General features: G+C 38.1%; 1 protein-coding gene across 1 annotated transcript in view; it reads right to left on the bottom strand.

Moving 5' to 3' along the window:
• Positions 1–698: 698 nt before the first annotated feature.
• Positions 699–19,202, bottom strand: part of atp2c1 (ATPase secretory pathway Ca2+ transporting 1) — a 111,817-nt gene continuing 93,313 nt past the window's right edge. Inside the window, exons 17-27 of the mRNA XM_046045687.1 lie at positions 16,852–17,008; positions 16,589–16,759; positions 13,085–13,182; positions 12,914–12,964; positions 12,037–12,203; positions 11,881–11,949; positions 10,862–10,978; positions 10,204–10,351; positions 8,635–8,730; positions 8,220–8,361; positions 699–6,368 (exon numbers count right to left, since the gene is read on the bottom strand). Coding sequence (XP_045901643.1) covers positions 6,247–6,368; positions 8,220–8,361; positions 8,635–8,730; positions 10,204–10,351; positions 10,862–10,978; positions 11,881–11,949; positions 12,037–12,203; positions 12,914–12,964; positions 13,085–13,182; positions 16,589–16,759; positions 16,852–17,008 — 1,338 coding nt within the window. The 3' untranslated portion in view covers positions 699–6,246. The remainder of the gene's footprint in view (positions 6,369–8,219; positions 8,362–8,634; positions 8,731–10,203; positions 10,352–10,861; positions 10,979–11,880; positions 11,950–12,036; positions 12,204–12,913; positions 12,965–13,084; positions 13,183–16,588; positions 16,760–16,851; positions 17,009–19,202) is intronic.

Below are 19,202 nucleotides of genomic sequence, written 5' to 3'. Positions count from 1 at the left end.
TAATTTTTTTTGTCCAGACAACCTAAAAATAAATACACGATGATGATGATGATTCAAATGATCAACTTATTGATTAATTGACTAGGATTACATTTATTTACTTCAGTTACTTCTGGTTTATTTTATTTAACAGTCCCAAAACCACTTTTTAAATTTAATAAATTAATGTAAATTTTATGTAACACATTTAAACCAAAAAAAACTTTAAAATCAAGTATCTTCGCTTTTGATCAGGGCTGCAACTACTGATTATTTTCATTATTGATTCATTTGCTGATTTCTTTCTAGATAAATTGCTCATTCATAAATTATTGAATAATGTCCACCACACTTTCTAAAACCCCAAAATGGTAATTGGACTGTACTTGTAAAGCGCCTTTCTGATCTTTCGACCACTCAAAGCGCTTTTACACTACAAGTCACATTCACCCATTCACCATCATTCATTCATTCATTCATTCACTGCAGAGGCTGCCATGCAAGGTGCCAACTGCTCATCAGACAAAAGAAACTAATCCATCACACACCGATGGCACAGCCATCGTGAGCAAACTGGGGTTCAGTATCTTCCCCAAGGACACTTTGACAAGCAGACTGGAGGAGCCGGGGGTTCCTGAGCCACAGGAGTCCCCAAAGTCGTCATCTTAAATTTTCTTGTACCAAACCCAATGATATTTTCCTCAGATTTAAGACACGGAATGCTTGAAAACTGACTTCATTGATTACATTAATTACAGGGGGGGTTGATTTGCTTTGTGAGATACCTTCAAGACAATCAGCCTCCAGAGAACAAAAAAACAAAAAAAGACCACTCACAAATGTACGGAAGATGATTAGGGCCACATGTAAAAATAATTATGATTTCAGAGTTTAAATTCAGAATTCTGACTTTAACAAATTTTATAAAAGGATTGTTACAATATTCCACTGTAATGCTGCTATTCTCTACTCTACTATACTTGACAAGTATAATTATTTACTTAGTAAAGGTGATAACATTGAGATGATTGATGATGAAAATTTTTTTTCTCCACTTCCTGTGAAAAGAAAGATTTTGATCATATCCTTTGTTTCCTAAAATTAAAGAGGTTCATTTCAAAACAATTAGTGATATCTACCCATGTAATTAATTTTTGATTCTCAGGGACATCTTTTCTACAGCTGTAATGTTGTTAAATTATTTGTGAACAGAATATATGATTGTTAGGTACAAAGATTGTAAAGCCTGGTTTTATTACCATAATGGAGTTTGGTTGTTTTACGGAAAACAAAGATACTGAGTTGTTGTGTAACAATATTTTCATTATAGCTACATTTTATATTCGTAAAGTATAGATTTTTTAAAGCTGCACAAGTTTTACATCATTTATTAGTTTCCAATCAATAGAAACACTGGAAAAGTATAGTGCCTTCAGACTCTGAGTTACTTACATTGTATTTTGATTTTGTATTTTCAATTAAATTAAAATTCTTAGTTTATTTTATTTTTATTCATCTATTTTTAAGTTGTTTGCGGCTTAGATTTAGTTAAATGTTAGGTTTATGTGACATTACAGAGATGCCAGTTTGTTATTTTGAAGATGTCAATAAAGTGGAGAAAAAATGAAAAAAATCCTAACCCTAATTGTCTTCCGTACATTTGGCCCCCGACACACAGAAGATAATAGAAAAGCACAATTTATATAACAAGTGCACATGAATGTTGTTAAAACAAGAGATGAACCTTCACTTATTTTACAGAGTAAATGTACAAGTTCACAAAGAAAGCAACAGAACATCTGGATCAATAACAGGAAACATGAACTGAAGGTTTTCAATCACATCTAGCCGTAGGGAGAACGGGAAAGAGACCTCAAAAACAAGTGATAGAGATGGATGGATGGTCATGTGATCGTTAAGTTAATCACAGCGGGAGAAACATCGGTTTTGCTGAGTTTAGTACAACCTGAGTTTTCAGCTTCTTTATGGCTTAAAATTTGATCTGGGGCCCAATAACAAGAAGAAACAGAAGCAGTTAGACAGGCTGAAAACTTTTTCTTAACTCAGTATTTAGTTCAAATTTTTTTCTAAATTGAATTAAATTGTGCATCTAAATGTGTTTTTTTTCCCCCACTTGATTTTAAAAATGCACTACATTTTTTTTAATCCCTTGTATCGCTCGCCTGTACTTTCGCACCATTTACAACTGTAAATCTTTTACTTATTATTACTGATTAACCTGTTGATAATTTTCTCGATTTAATCGATTAGTTGTCTAGTCCATAAAATGTCAGAAAACGATGAAACAAAATGTGGATCAGTGTTTCCTGTCAAAGAGGAGCAAAGAAACCAGAAAACATTCACATTTTTATTCAAATTTAGACTCAAAACAATGAATCGATCATCAAGTTAAGTTTTTATTAAATTAATTAATCAATCGATTAATTTAATAGTTTACAAGTAATTGATTAGTCATCGCAGCTCTGCTGTTGAGTACATTGATCTGCCCTGGTGTATGAAAATGTGCTGTACAAATAATGCTCACCAAAACTAAACTTTGGTTTGTTTCAAACCCGTCTGCTCACATTTCTTTCTAAGATTAAATTAGTCTTTTTAAAAATAATTTCTTATACAATAGTGCTTACTGAATACTTCTATCTGAATATTCTTGTTGCTGAGTCCAGTGAGATATTATGCTGTACGTTATATCCATTAATAGTAATGGTACTTTCACACCAAAAGCGAGGAGAGCACAGGACGTGATGGACTGCTTTTATTAAACTTTTTACTAGTAATTTTTGGAGTTTAAAATATTTATTTATCTTCAGTGGCACTTCTCAGCAGCATGCCACCGTGTGTTTCGGATTTCCACTAGCTTCAGTGGACACACAGCTCTGTGCTACTACTTCATATTTAATTAAAAACCGGACAAAAGTGGACATTGCTTGGAGAAGACTAAGCTAGGAAGTTGAACTACCTGGTAAGCTCCAGCTATCATTGTACCAGTGAACAAGTTAGCAGAACACAGGACTGATCGATCTAAACTCCATTTAAAAAACATGCATTTTAAAAGACAGACATGACAATTCATATGTAAAACAAATCGGTATAATTTTGTAGTGAATTCTGCATCTTTTTGATCCATTTATTACAATTAAATCACAGCAAAATGTTTATTTTGGGTTCATACCGCTATAGTAAACCGGGTTGTGTTTACTTGCCTTATTTGTGAAATTTGACATGCTTTTGGTCTGAATGCACAGTTAGAGATGTCAGTTCAGAAATCTTATCAGAACCAACAGGAATGATGAAAGAAACTACAAAAATAAGACTCAGGTTGTAAAAACAGTAATTTTCCTTTAATATGTCCCCCCCTTTTTCTGGTCATTTTCTCATTTCAGAAATTAAAAGCTTTTTACCAACATCAGCAAAAAAAAACAACAAAAAAAACAAACCGTGTTATAAACCAAAATCCCGGATGAAAAGGAAAAGAACACCTGAACTCTGCTGCTGTGAACATCTATCAGTAATGTGAACTGTATAAAATAAAACAAGATTTAAATTTTAGGAAACAGCAGCAGGGTGAAGGTATTTTCTTCCCTCCTTTCTTACTGTTCATTTAGCAAACACCTGTGAAAATGTGCCTTTTGGAAGAAACAAACAAAAAAACAATAACTACATATTAAAAGTCATGTGGACTACATTTCCCAGAAAGCACCCTGGCTTCTCTATATATCAACTATAAATGGAAAATAAGTTAATATTTCGTATGATTGTTCTTTTAAAAAAAAAATAATTTAAAACTGATTAAACAGAAAAGCCATGCATCAGTAAAGGGCTTCCGTCCACTAAAGGAGTGGAGATAATTAAAATTATCGATGACTTCTCTAAGGCACAGGATGAGAAAGCATTGTTACTAAAGTTTCTGTGTACCCTGAAAGCAACCGTGTCAGTTGTGTTGGCGAGTTTTTGAGGCCTAATTCCACATTTTAGTGTCAGGATGTTCCACCTCTGCTGTTTTGCAGGAAAAACAAAGTTCCTAACCTGCAGACAGCAGCCAGTTTGTGGCCAGAGGAAGAGTCGTTCGCCGCCACAGACGAGGTGGCGAGCGTGAAGGAGCTTAAATACGACAGCTGCTCAACAGAAACCAGAGTTCCATTTTAATTTAAATAAACCATTGTACGTAGAAAGAAGCGTGAAACATAACATGCGGATCCCAGAAACAAGCCCGTGTAGTGGAGGTGCAATGGTACGATTACGCCTCCTAAACCGTTAGTGCACCAAATATTTTGTTAACTAACACCTCTACTTGTTATGGCAGTAGTATTTGGTTAAGCTGGACTGGACAAACAGCCCGGTCTCATCCCAGGGCATCAAATATAGACACTTTGAGAAAGCTATTTGTTGCACAAGGTACCCTTCAACGTCCTGCGCTTTAAAGTAACCCATCCGCCATCACGTACTGTACTTATGTCAACACACACCACATATTAAAAAGGCATCTCACAAGGACTCTAAAGGGTACCTTGTGCATCAAATACCAATATCTGACGCCCTGGGATGAGAAGCTGTTGGGACAAAATACAAAAACATGGTCAGTCAGAAGTCTGGTCAGATTAATAATCTTGTTGTAATTATTCTCTGATTTTAATTATTCTCTGATCCGACAGTTCCTGATTCAATTAAAAATGACACCATTTTATTTAGGAGTTCCTATAACTGTTAAATTTCAGAACTTAATTTGTTCGAAGAAAAAATTCTCAAGGAAAGAAAGTTAAAGTTTCAAAGTAATCCAAAAAAATAAGCAAACGTAAGTAATAGATATTATCCCGTCCTACAAAAACCACCAAAGTGTTTCATGTCAGTGTCTGTGTATGGAAGTGTATGGCTGCCAACACTAAAATCAAATCACTTAAACAAGGTGTTGAATCCTGATACAAATACATTTCTACAAAATCAAATTTTCCAGTTGTGACACACACACGAAAAAAAATCCAACTTTCATTTTCATTGTTGAAAAGCATAATTACTAACATAACAAAAACTGAATAAAATCATTTTAAAGTGACTAATTTTTCAATCTATAATAATAATAATCACATTTAAATATAAATTTATAATGTAAACTGGATTTAAAGATTTACATCCTGATTTTTAAATAAATGCACTTTTAATTAACTGTCTCAGTCCTCATCCCTTCCTCAGGTAAAATTTCTAATCTGAATGTTTTTACAGTTTAGGCTTTCTCAATTATATGCACCCTCATATGCAGAACACAGACGGTTTCCATAATAACATGACAAACATTATTCTTATTATGAAAATGTCCATTAAAAAATGACGACTTTGATTTAATTTGAAAATCTATGGACATAAATGGAAGATGACATTTTGATTTTAATATTGGCAGCCACAGACTTTCACAGTAGAAAACACACGATTAAAGATTTATATGCAATAAAGTGCACTGTTATGTTCCTTTACATGAATACAGTTCTGTATTTAATGTACAGCAACACGGACATATTGCCTTAAGTTTTCTAGGAAATATGGAAATGCTTCAGTGTCTTAATTTCCAGCAGAAATTAGAACAAAAAATGTAATATTTTCTGTTCCCTGCTGTGATAAAAACTTTGTACCGTTACACCTCCACCATGTCCTGTAAACCCATCTGTAGAGGAATCAAAACAAAGTCGTGGTCGTGCGTGAAGTCACCGCGTTCGACCGTTAAAAGAAAGAATAGTGGTCAACACCTTCTAAAAAGGATAAGATTGAAAAAGAAGGAAGAACACAAAGAATTGCACACAGCCTTGAATCTTCACAGGGTTAACGTCCTAAATGACGAGGAGCAGACTGGAGCTGGGTTCACGGCGACAATGTTTAAATCAGTTTCCCCCAAAAGCTACGGTCAGGAATCTACAACGAGGCCGGGGGGGGGGGGGAGCTGAACTGCTGCTGTGGATCGGTATTAAAGCCATTTATTGGATCAGATCTCTCAGCAGCCATCATGTCTTCCCACTTCAATTAAAGTCCAGTCTGCTAACTCACCTCCCTCCGTCACCGCAACCCGAGGCCGAAGCTCCAGTCCCAGACCACAGTTTCTCCTCCCTCCCAGGAAAATCCCACAAGTCCTGTCAGTCTTATATAGTCAGTGCCATCGGTTGTGATATCCTAAAACCCATCACCGTCCTCCTCTTCTTCTTCCTCCTCCAAGGCTCAGAGTCCTTCGGCCCATCAGCATGGCGGGGCCAGCGGCGTGGGGCTGTGTCATACCTCGTGGAAGAAGTCGGAGGGTGGGCTCTTTTTAGCTTCCCTCCACCTCTCCACCATCTTAATGATCTCGGACACCATGCACACAGAGGAGGTGAGGGTCACTAGGAACAGCAGGTCTGCGGGAGGAAGATCAGAACACAAAGCTAACTCAGCTATGATGCTACATGTGCAACAACAGACTCCATTAAACAGCCACTTTGTTTTACCACAATTAAAGGTTCAGTGTGTAAGTTGTAGTGGCATCTAGTGGTGAGGGTTGTGAATTGCAACCAGTGGCTCACGGTGCATTCAGGTGCTCCTCGGATGGGCCCCATTTCCCCGAGTTGTTAAGTAGTTTTTCCGACTTCAGTGTGTGTTCATGTGTTCTTAAGTTGGAATGCGGAATCAACGTGGACGCTGATACAAGTACCCTTAAAGTGATACTGATACCAATAGAGTACTTATATTTACATTTATGACCCTTTTATCCAAAGCGAATTACAATTGCTATATAACAATTGTTATATATGTCAGAGGTCGCACACCTCTGGAGCAACTAGGGGTTAAGTGCCTTGCTCAGGGAAACCTTGGTGTCTCACAGTGGATTCGAACCCGGGTCTCTCACATCAAAGGCATGTGTCTTATCCACTGCTCCATTACTTCATTCAATACACTGCATAAAATGCCACCTGCTGAAGCCATAGCAGTTGATTGGTAGCCTATTATTATTATTGTTGTTATCTATTTTTTTGTTTCAAATAACTGTTCCATAAAAGGTATTGGGAAATTGTATCAGATCCTCCTCATCCTAATTAGGTCATCCCCAGGGGTAGTATTACACGGGGAAAGACTACAGCTTGCAAATTTTTTTATATTTGAATGAAAGAGGAGTGAAATAGTTTACTGACCAAATAAGTGGTAGGAAACAAATTTAAGGTAATTTTTGATACGTTTGTTGAAAGTAAACAACGGAAAATTATTTTGTTGAGTTGAAAGATCTCCAAGTGCTTTTTCCTTTAGTGGCGAGTGACAAACCTTCAAAAACGACAGTCACAAGTATAAAACGAGTAAGAGTCTGTAAACTACACTAAAGACTCAGAAACAGAGTAAAGAGAGGCTGCACGTCCAGCTGATCAAACAGACTACACCTAAAGCAGCCGCAGGTTCCGTCAGTAAGATCAGCTGATCACTGCTGCGCCACAAAAGCCTTTAATTGATGGAGCGCAGCGATCAATCAGTGACAAGTGATGTGCACAGCATATAAAAATGTACAGAGACGTGTTAAATGACACTAGAAGATGGAACCAACGGAAAGCCAAGCTTGTGGTGATAAACTTGTGACGAACATGCCTTAGACGCAGCCTGAGAGTAGCAATACCCATCCCTATTCAAAAAAATCTCCAGTATGCATCGGACCAGATTACTTCTTGCACTCTGTCCCATAATGCAAAGCGTTCACAACAACGGTCTTTTTTAATGTAATCTTTATTTAATCAGGCAGCCTCAATAAGAAACAAACAGCAACAAGGAGGAATGTAACTGCTCCGTCCCTGATAACTACAAACATAACTCAGTGTTATATTTAAGTTATGTATGTTGTGTTGTTTTCTTATTGACAGCTTGTTGAGGTTAACGTTACCGTCTTTGTGATATCAAATGTTAGCTTAGCATGCCTTCTTATCGGTAATAGGATAACTGCAGCTAGCCTTAACAGTAGCTCGCTGGAGAGCGGCTGCAGTTCTCCTCACACAAGATTAAATTAGGAAAATGTTAGGAGTGGTTCTTACATTTAGAGGTAGAGAACATGTGGAAAACATGTGTAATCACATAGGTTTCACATGGGAATTTACATTGGCTTCACAACATGAAAATGTTTCAAAACCCCATGTGCAATACATGTTAAATTTTACATGTGCCACGTGGTTTTTCTGTAAGGTTTTAAAAAATCCACCTGCGGCTACTCGTGTCTTTAAAGATTTTGTTCTCACCAAAGATGCTGAGGCTCTCTGTCTGGAAGACGCTCTGCAGAGGAGGGAAGTAGATGACGAGGAGCTGACCCATGATGGAGGCCAGGACGGCGTAGCAGAAAGTCTTGTTACTGCACAGACCCATCTCGTGGACCATACGAGTCTGAGAAGCAGCGAGGGGCAGTCAGGTACAGATCAAACACTCACAGGCTGATCAATGTAGTCACTTAGCTTTTAATTTAGCATCAAAGTCGTAAAACAACAAGTATTAGGGTGAGAACATGCAATCAGTCTAAAATAAAAAGGTTTGTGATTTTAGCAAAACTAACAATGCACATTTCTGCTACACAAACAGTTTATCAGGAGGGAACAGAAAGCTCAAGAGAGCACTTTTTATTAAACTAAGTGCTCTCAGGTGTGTCTGAGGTGTGTTTACCTGTGAACGAGAGCTCAGAGCGTTGAACATGTCAAAAAAGACAAAGCAGGTGAAGGTCATGGTGGTGTCTCGAGGAGTGATCATGTTGTCCTGCAACTGGAAGCCAAAACACAAATATTCACACTTTTTTTACTAATCTTTTCAGTTATCTCTCTCATCTAATCCTTCTATTTTATTTCCATCTTATTTCTTTATTTTGATGTTCTGGCACCAAAACAAACTCCTTGGTAAACAAAGTCTGATTCTGTAGCTTTACCAAGTATTGATTCTAAAAATTTAACTTTTCCTTCTGCATTTTCTTGTACATCAAACACGAATGCATTTGTGTTTATACTTGGTGAAGTATGGCAGCAACATAAGTTAGTATATAAGTATATTTTCTCTGAGCCGTAATCATCCCCGTGCGCTTGGTCAAGACTTTTAAAAACTTTTAAAATAAAACTAGTGGTTAACGTTTGAAACGTCGCAATTTGGTTAAGTTTAGGCACCAAAACTACTTGGTTAGGTTTAGGAAAAGATCACAGTTCTCTGACAATAAGTGATTAATCAGAATCGGATTTATTGCCAAGTTATTTTTACAGATACAAGGAATTTGTTTTGCAGACTAAATGCACAACAACAATGAACAAAAACCTATATAATAAAGATTTTCCAAAATATAAAATTGAAAGAATATAAACAAGTTTTTAAGTATTTTAAATCACTTCTATCCATTCTAAATCACACTTCTATTATATTTAGGTTGTTTATTTGTCATTATAAAATGGGTAGCTCAAATCAAGCAATCTGATTGGTTCATTGTAGTGATATAATAAGCGTGTACAACAGGTATGACATTGAATTCCTTTGCACAGATCTGTATCACTCCACAACAAACAGGGTTCGAGTTGTAATCCGAGCTTCGTGGGGGTCTCACGCCACATTTACACCTAAAATGCGATCACACAGCAGCCCACTACTTGCCCCAGATGTCTGCAATATTGCAACAAAGTTTAAGTTTCAATAGACTGAAAAAGGCCATCACAGATTATTAGTTAATATTTTACGCACTGCTGGCAGCCGGCACACAGTAGCAAGCATATTATTACATGAGTTCAAGTTACCAAAGTCAATCTACTGGCGCTGGACAGTTTTTTTAGTGGCTGCACAACAAATGGCAACGTGCAAAGAGATAGAAATAAATATTTCTAATAATTCTAGCCTTTGATGTATGTTGCTTAGCAACTGTCATGCTACCGGCAGCCTGGTGGAACTACTTTTTGTATTCATAAAGAAATGTCTGTTGATGAAATAAAGTCAAATTGTAGTCTGTTTCTTTTTGCCATACTTGGCAACCGTTTTATAAAAGCAATAGCTCACTTCAGGCTGTGGTATACGCTTATTATATCACAGTTAAGAGAGTTGCCAGGACAACGCCCCTTAACTGGGATATAATAAGCGTATACCACGGCTTACTTAGCTTCTGTTAGGATTTCCCTTCAATCCGTTTTAACATCACGAGAGAGAAAAACACAATAAGGAACCAAAAGGAATGAAACGCTGAGCCCATCCAACAGAAAAGTGACCAACCTCTCTCCAGAAGACAAACAGCGTTCCGCAGACAATGATGAACGCTGACACCAGGATTTTGACAAGCAGACTGCGGGTGATGATGCTGTCACTCACATTACGAGGAGGCTTCCTGATCACATCGCGGTCCACAGGCTCCACGCCCAAACTAAAAAACAAAACACTGTCACAAACAAGGCACTCCCGACCCACTGACAAAGAATTAAAGTGCGGTTAATTTGCAGAAAGTTAAAAAAGTTTGATTTCACTATTAAAAATGTTTAAAATAGCAAATGTACATAAACCAGAGCCTGAATTGTAGAAACCCAACCTCCTCTAAAGAAACTGAAAATAAATCTATACTATTCGTTCTTCTGGAACTCAACAACTGCTTATGAATTCAACTAAACTTGATTAAAAGTATTGTCTTAAAACTGTCTATTTGCCATATAATAAGTAAGACATTAGGAAATCCATAAAATAGTGTTTTTTACCCCCAACATTAAGGTCTAAATGTTGTTTTAAAGTCCTCTGTACACTGCCAGGAATTCAACTTTGCTAAAGAAATACTGGCTAAAAGGAGACGCATCTAAATATACAGAGTCTACTGGAATCAGCCTGAAAACACCCATTGTGGCTGCAGTGCCTTTACACTACAGCTTCCATGATGCCCCTGTACCTCTGAGCGGGAGGTCCGTCCATGATAATGTTGATCCACAGGATCTGCATGGCGTTCAGCGGGTTGGGGAAGTTCATCAGCGTTGCCAAAGAGATGAGCGTCAGAGCTGCAATACTCCTGCAGGCCAGCAGGGGGAGGGAGGGAGTGTCAGGCTGGTATGAAGCTATTTATGCACGTCGAAGTGGGCCTTCATAAAGAGCCTAAGCCTCTCTCCCTCCGATAGACCGCCATGGGCCCTTATTTCAGAAAATATATGTCTGGTAATCAACGGCGAGAGACATCTAATGTTGAGATCCTGTTTGATTTGATGATGTTTGTCAGTTTAAAAGATAATTTAAGTCAAGAAAGTCACAGTTTGTTATAAAATTGCTGAAATGTAAAATTGTGAAAATACATAATTACAAAAACCACAAACACAAAAGTCATAACTGTTTCTCTCAATGACTGAAGCCAACGCCACTGAAGCCAATGTTGAAGAGCTTCCATGTATAGATGATGTGATGAAAGAACCAGGAATCGTTGAATAAAACACATCAGGTGAGAAACATCTATGCGTGGAACATAGCTAAGCTACCCAGCTAGTAGCAAGCAATGAATGTTAGCTTAGCATTACAGCGCTAACATGTTGGCGATGTACAATGTGCGAGACAAGAGATGTAGTTCATTGAACACAAATAAACATTTAAACTGACAAACATCATGTGTGTTATTCAGGACACAATTCAAACAGGATCTAAACATTAGCTGTCTCTCGCCACTGACTACCAAACATTTTTCCCGAAATGAGGTCCTAGAGGGCGAAAGTGGAAGTGAAGGACTTAGGCTCTCTATATTTAATCTCTTGAAAGCATTGAGGACGCTACCAGCCAGGAGCAACACTTCACAATATTCACAAATTAGGGAAATCTTTATTAAATGACTGTAGACAAACACATACACCTTATATGTGAGTCCACGTGGTATAAAATTAGCTGTAGGTCTGTAACGCTCGGACTCTGTTACAGTTTCTATTCACTCACGTGCTTAGCTGGAAGCGGACAAAGTTTTTAATGTTGTTGTAAATTCCTTTTCCTTCCTCGATGGCTGACCTGGAAACGGAGAACAAAACGTTAGTTTTTAAGGCACCTTAAAACTTTTACCGCAAGGGTCAAAGAGTGCTGGCGTCGTTCACTCACAAGATGGTTTGGAAGTCGTCGTCCACCAGAATCATGTCGGCTGCCTCCTTGCAGACATCTGTGCCCGCCTGGCCCATCGCCACGCCGATGTCTGCAGCCTTCAGCGCCACGGCGTCATTCACCCCATCGCCCGTCATGGCTACGACGGCGCCAATGTTCTGGAGGGACTGCAGAGAGGAGCGACTTTAACTTTAATATTCTGACTAACAAATGAGGAGCGTTCAGAGCTTGCGGTTTGACTGACTGACAATACTTTTAGAAGAGGTAAAATTTTCAACAGTAAGACTTTGACAATCCTACTGTTTTCATTTTAACATTCAGTCATTTAGCTAAAAAGCACCATTTTCCCCTTGAGTTTTAAGTTTGAGTTTTGCTTAAGTGCACAGCGTAAAACCAAACAAATAATGTAAATATAACACTTGTGTAAGAATTTGTGTTTCCTAAAATGAAGAACCTGATGAGCTGAAAACATTTGAGGAGGTTGGAGTTCAAACTAAATACTTCTGCTTCGAGTCTTCACCGTAGCCACACCGTTGTGACCTTTGCTTGCTAACTTCCTGTTTAGTCCTCCACTAACTTCAGTTGGGTTAAAATGATTGTAATAAAATCTTCTTCCATCACTGTGTGCTCTTACCAAACTTTGTTCTACAGCAAGCTCAGTCCATACTGAATATGTATAAAGACTGCAGCCTAAACTATTTATTGATTGATCAGTGCAACAGTTTGTCTCTGAAACAGTTCACGACTTCAACACGGATTTTATATTTAAAAGGACAAACAAACATTTTTTGTGATCCATTTAGATCCCCAGACAATTAGAGTCTCCACTCCCTGAATGGATCAAACACTCTCTACAGTGTTATTGATCCTTGCTCACCTTGACGATCTTCAGCTTGTGTCTGGGGCTGGCTCGATAAAACACAGCTATCTGTGGAGACAGAAGACGCAGCGGAAATTGAGGATGTGTTTTTTGCCGTTTCCATCAATCTTTTCCGATGTGATACTTCAAAAAATATTGATGGAAACGTGACTTGTGTGTTGTTCTCACCCTGGGGACCATTTCTGAAAGCTGCTGCAGGTCAAGGTGATCCACCTCCTCTCCAGACAAACTTTGAGAGCCTTTAGAGAACAGGCCCAAACGACTGGCTGCAGACAAACGGAGAAAGAAGGAAAAATGGTTCATAGGAGCAAACACAAAATACCATTCATTGATTCTTTCAGTTAAAAGAACAGTTACAGTTACTGTAACGTAAAAAAATAAAAAGCGTCCCAGTTAGATGCCTGTCCCTTTTAGTGGCGGGATATATACAGGAATCCTGAAGTAAAATTCAATACTTTTTAAAACCTTTTTCAAGACCTTTTCAACATATTTTAAGACTGCCGTGCCACTTTGAGCTGTAACCGGTTAAGTCAGAAACACACCTTTAAAAGGGTTTTATGTAAATTTTTATAACAATAACTTTAGTTAACATCTAATAGAACAAGATGAACATGTTGCTCTCGGGAGGAGGCGGCTAGAAGCAGCACATATTAGCACAATGGCATTCTGGCTCTAAATCTACATCTGTCTGCTGTGCAACCTGGAGGAGGAGCTAGTACAAATGAGTGTGTTAGCATAATATTATAACATTAAAACTATATTGTTAATAATAATAATAATAGTAAACTGTTAGTTTGATATTAATATATTATTTATATGATGTTTCTATATTCATTAGAATTTCATATAATAGTACCGTATATAGCTTACCACTATTATAATAATAACTCCAGTTGAAACGGTTTCATTTTGGGGCGTTTTTTTATTCATTAACTTTGCGCAAGAAAAATGCTCTACATGGTAGCAGATAGTCTCTAACTTTAATTGTAAGTAGCCTACTAATGCGTTAATAATCATAACTATTTAGGCAGAACGATTACTTTTTTTAATGTCCCACTCCATTCAGGCTGTGATTGATCCGTTCATGAAAAGTGACATTGACGAGCACATCGGCTTTACGAACAGTTAAATGTGTTTCAATAAAAGGCACTGATTTAGCTAAATAGACAGCCTTCGTTAGCCAAATCCAAACGCTGCTTACATTTCCCTGTTGTCTTCTGTCTTACTGCTTCACCTGCAGACAGCACATCTTGTTTTTGAGTAAGGAGGCTGTTTAAGCGGCCACAGAGCTATGTGACTATGTTTTGAATGATTAGCATTGGGGGTCCAGCGTGGTGGAAGGTTATGGTCGGTTGTGCTCGCAAATCAGTTTTCCGGTTCGCACGGATCTACTTTTAGGGCTGGATGACAGTGAAACTCTCACATGGTAGATCCCTGCACCTAACGTTACACAGAAGAATCGCACAGCCGCTAAAGTTATGTCCTGCCTATCAAGTGTTTCTGGCTATGCAATATAAATAAATATGTTCACCCACATTTTTACCATACAAACTCTTTGGGCAAAAAGGATTTTCACATCGACAAAAATATCTACAAAATTTAATACCTTGTTAAATGGTGATTAAGACTAATACTTTTTAATGGCCTTAATTTTCACAAAATGGATTTATTACCCTTTAAGACTTTGAAAGACCCCGCAGACACCCTGGCAGTACACCCCTAGGTGAAAATATACAAATGGGCACCAATTAGCCATTTTCCAACCCCGGTGTCATGTGACTTGTTGCAAGGTCTCAGGTGTGAATGGGGAGCAGGAGTGTTAAATTTGGTGTTCGTTCTCACACTCCCTCATACTGGTCACTGGAAGTTCAACATCTCGTGGCAAAGAACTCTTTGAGGATCTGGAGAACAAAATAAACAATAAAAAAAATAATTGCTCTACATAAAGATGGCTATAAGAAGATTGCGTAGACCCTGAAACTGAGCTGCAGCACGGTGACCAAGACCATACAGCAGTTCAACAGGACAGGTTCCACTCACAACAGGCCTCGCCATGGTCGACCACAGAAGTTGAGTGCACGTGCATGGGAGTGTCCTGGTCTGGGGCTGCACGAGTGCTGCCGGCACTGGGGAGCTACAGGTCATCGAGGGAACCATGACTGCCAACATGTACTGTGACATACTGAAGCAGAGCATGACCCCCTCCCTGTGGACAACATGATAACGAACCCAAACCCACCTCCAAGACGACCCCTGCCTCGCTAAAGAAGCTGAGGGTAAAGGTCGAGGGTGAGGTCGAGCATGTCTCCAGACCTGAACCCTACTGAGCATCTGTGGGGCGTCCTCAAACGGAAGGTGGAGGAGCGCAAAGTCTCTAACATCCACCAGCTCCGTGATGTCGTCATGGAGGAGAGGAAGAGGACTCCAGCGGCAACCTGTGAAGCTCTGGTGAACTCCATACCCAAGAGGGTTAAGGCAGTGCTGTCAAATAATGGTGGCCACACAAAATATAGACACTTTGGCCCAATTTGGACATTTTCACTTAGGGGTGTCCTCACTGTTATTGCCAGCAGTTTATACATTAACAGCTGTGTGATGTGTTATTTTGAGGGAACAGCAAATTTACACTGTTATACAAGCTGTACGCTCACTACTTTATATTGTAGCAAAGTGTCATTTCTTCAGTGTTGTCACATGAAAAGATAATTTCAAACATTTACAAAACTGTGAGGGGTGTACTCACTTTAGTGAGATACTGTACATAAAACCTTTTAAAGCCCACCTGGTCACCTGCTTGAGCTAAGCTGCTTAGATCACACATACCAATATAAATGTTTAAATTTTTGTCAATATGGACATGCTACACATCGTTAGATCAGTTAGATTCTCCACAATTCAATTATTTATTTTATTCATTTTCATAGTAGTTCATTAACTGAAACAACGAGCATCAAAATATTATTCGCTAAGATCAGTCAGTCGGTCTCTCTCTCTGTTTCTGAGATTGGCCTAGATCGTTAATTTACCCATTTAGTCTAATTTTTAAACAATATTCAAAATGTTTAAATAAACAGTTTGATTGTAGCATATTTCCCGTTTTTTTGTGAAAGGAATTAAAAGCCCGGGCTATTAATAGAGGTTTTACAGTACATGTTGACTCTTAAAAGCCCAAGATACATGTATTTAGGCTTTTTTAAAGTGAGGGTTTTGGTGTTTGTGCATATTTGACAGTGTAGTTACAGACAGTCATTTGTCATGACCCCAGGAGGAAACAGGGAGAGGGCGAAGAAAAAGGGAGGGTTAGCTCTGTGGCCTCCGTGTCCGCAAAAGTATTTTTTTCCCCTTTTCTTGTTACTTTATTTCAATTTTGAGAATTTCCTTGCTTTTATCGTGTTATTGTTTTTTTTGTGTGTTTTATTATCTTGAAAAAGACCTTTGTAACATGTTCTATAAATAAAATGTTGTATTAAGGCCTGCTGGGGAAACGCAGCCTCATCGTTCGCATGATGAGTTTTCTTTTGTCCAGGTAAGTTTAAATGGAGTTTTGGTGATTTCTGTATCTGATCTGTTCCTTAAAGCTCCCTCCTCCACTCTGCCCGATGAAGCCTTTTCAGAACCTGGTTGATAAAATCTGAGAGTTAATGTGTACGCAGGCCCGTTCCTCCCTCTGACCTATGGACACGGAGGTCTCCTGGGAGTCTCCAGTGATCATCTTGACGGCGACTCCGGAGTTGATGAGCGTGGCCACGGCGTCTTTGACCCCGGCCCTGGGTGGGTCGATGATGCCCACCAGACCCAGAAAGGTCAGGTTCCCCATCTCAGGACCGGACGCAAACGCCAAAACTAAAAAAGAGACAGATTCGTGTTTTTAAGGGTATTCGTGTGTTAAAGCTACGCAATAAGCTTACAATAATACAGTAACTGAGTGTATTTACCTCTCAGTCCAGCACTGCCCATGTAGCTGATCTGCTGCTGGTACAACTCCCTCTGTTGGTGGTTCAGAGGAAGTGTGCTTCCTCTGCTGTTGTAGGAGCTGCAGAGGCGAATCACCTTCTCGTAAGCGCCCTTCATGAAGTAAACTCCAGGCTTATCCTGGGGGGAGGAGGACATGTATAACAAGGCTCACATTCTTACTTTTCAAGGAGAATTTATCCTTTGACAGCTTAATTTGTTTTCTTCATCTATGTACTCAACTACAGATCAGTTCTGTTCATTGCCATCAGTGTGTTTATTTGCAGTTTTGTTCTCTAATAGTAAGTACAGTTTTGGACTTTATACTACTACTCCACTACAATTGAGGGAAAAGTTATACTTTTAACTCCACTACATACAATACTTTTATACTTTTTCTTAGGTAAAGTTTTGAAAGCAAGACTTTTACTTGGGTTTTTATGCGCTGTAGTATTACACTGTAGTTATTAAAAACGTCTAGATTTTTTTTAAGATTCTTTTTATTACTCAAAATTGGGCTAAAATACAAATCCATTTACATTATTTATTATTTGTGGACAACATGCAATAAAGGAGTAAAATGCCACACCTGACAAAATGGAATATTATGTTTTTTATGTCATGTATTTAAGCTAAATAGTTAAAAATTAACAATAAAACACATTTTAGGAACAAATACAGGAAAATCACTCATGGTGGTATTTATAACTGCAGTTACATGTATGTGGAAACCCAGTAGCATGTCTTTATCCTTATCTAACTTCATGTTGAATCATCTCAGTTTTAACATAACATCCAATACATAACAGATAAGAAGTTCTAGTTAAAACGAATTTCTTTATAGTATGTGAGTACAATAAATATTTTTATTTCTTGTAAAGGCCACAAAGCATTCAAAAGTTGCCATGTAATGCTGTAATATGCACTTTTGCATTGTTATTTATCTTCATATAGTTAAAATTAAACATATGTTTTATTATAATATGCATTTCATCACATCTTTGTAAAATTAGAATAGATAAACTAGCATATTACAGAAATCAGACTTAACGCAATCTGACTCCACTGTTCCATGACATTCATGTGGACAGCTGGTTTTTGGTGTATAAAAACTACATTTTACTGTAAAGTTTAATATATAAAACATAAACTGGGCAGCGGTAGACCAACAGCTCCAGTGTAGTATATTACTCTTTAAACAAAGGTCTCTCTCTGTTGGGACCCTTTCCATCATGCTGTGAGACACTTGTAATAACAATCTGAGTCTGTCAGCAGCAAAAACAAGCACTTTAGTGGACGTATTTTGTTGCAGCCCTGTTTCACTGCTGGTTAAAAACAACACCATAGTTACCCTTTAAGGAGGGTTTTGCCAGATGAACCTGTCCTACTGTAGATTAATAGTTGACTAATAGAAAAATTCATTATTTAATTATTTAATTCATTATCATTATTTATGGTCATTTTATGAGGGACAATCTAATAGTAATTAGACATTACAGAAATGTCTGACTACAAATTATTAATAACAAATATTCTGAGGCCTTTAATAACTACTAGACGTTCTAACTTTGACTAACAAAAATACTGGACAATCAATTTCAGTGTTTTCCAATTAAATGAAGTCACTACTTTGTAACTACAGGTGCTGGTCATATAATTAGAATATCATCAAAAAGTTGATTTATTTCAGTAATTCCATTCAAAAAGTGAAACTTGGATATTATATTCATTCATTCCACACAGACCGATATATTTCTAATGTTTATTTCATTTAATTGTGATGATTAAAACTGACAACTAATGAAAATCCCAAATTCAGTATCTCTGAAAATTAGAATATTATTTAAGACCAATACAAAAAAAAAAGGCTTTTTAGAAATGTTGGCCAACTGAAAAGTATGAACATGAAAAGTATGAGCATGTACAGCACTCAATACTTAGTTGGGGCTCCTTTTGCCTGAATTACTGCAGCAATGCGGCGTGGCATGGAGTCCATCAGTCTGTGGCACTGCTCAGGTGTTATGAGAGCCCAGGTTGCCCTGATAGTGGCCTTCAGCTCTTCTGCATTGTTGGGTCTGGCGTATCGCATCTTCCTCTTCACAATAGCCCATAGATTTTCTATAGGGTTAAGGTCAGGCGAGTTTGCTGGCCAATTAAAAACAGGGATACCATGGTCCTTAAACCAGGTACTGGTAGCTTTGGCACTGTGTGCAGGTGCCAAGTCCTGTTGGAAAATGAAATCTGCATCTCCATAAAGTTGGTCAGCAGCAGGAAGCATGAAGTGCTCTAAAACTTCCTGGTAGACGGCTGCGTTGACCTTGGACCTCAGAAAACA

The sequence above is a fragment of the Micropterus dolomieu genome, linkage group LG03, assembly GCF_021292245.1.
Source record: "Micropterus dolomieu isolate WLL.071019.BEF.003 ecotype Adirondacks linkage group LG03, ASM2129224v1, whole genome shotgun sequence".
NCBI classification, from domain to species: domain Eukaryota; kingdom Metazoa; phylum Chordata; class Actinopteri; order Centrarchiformes; family Centrarchidae; genus Micropterus; species Micropterus dolomieu.
This window is presented reverse-complemented; position numbering and strand designations above follow the sequence as displayed.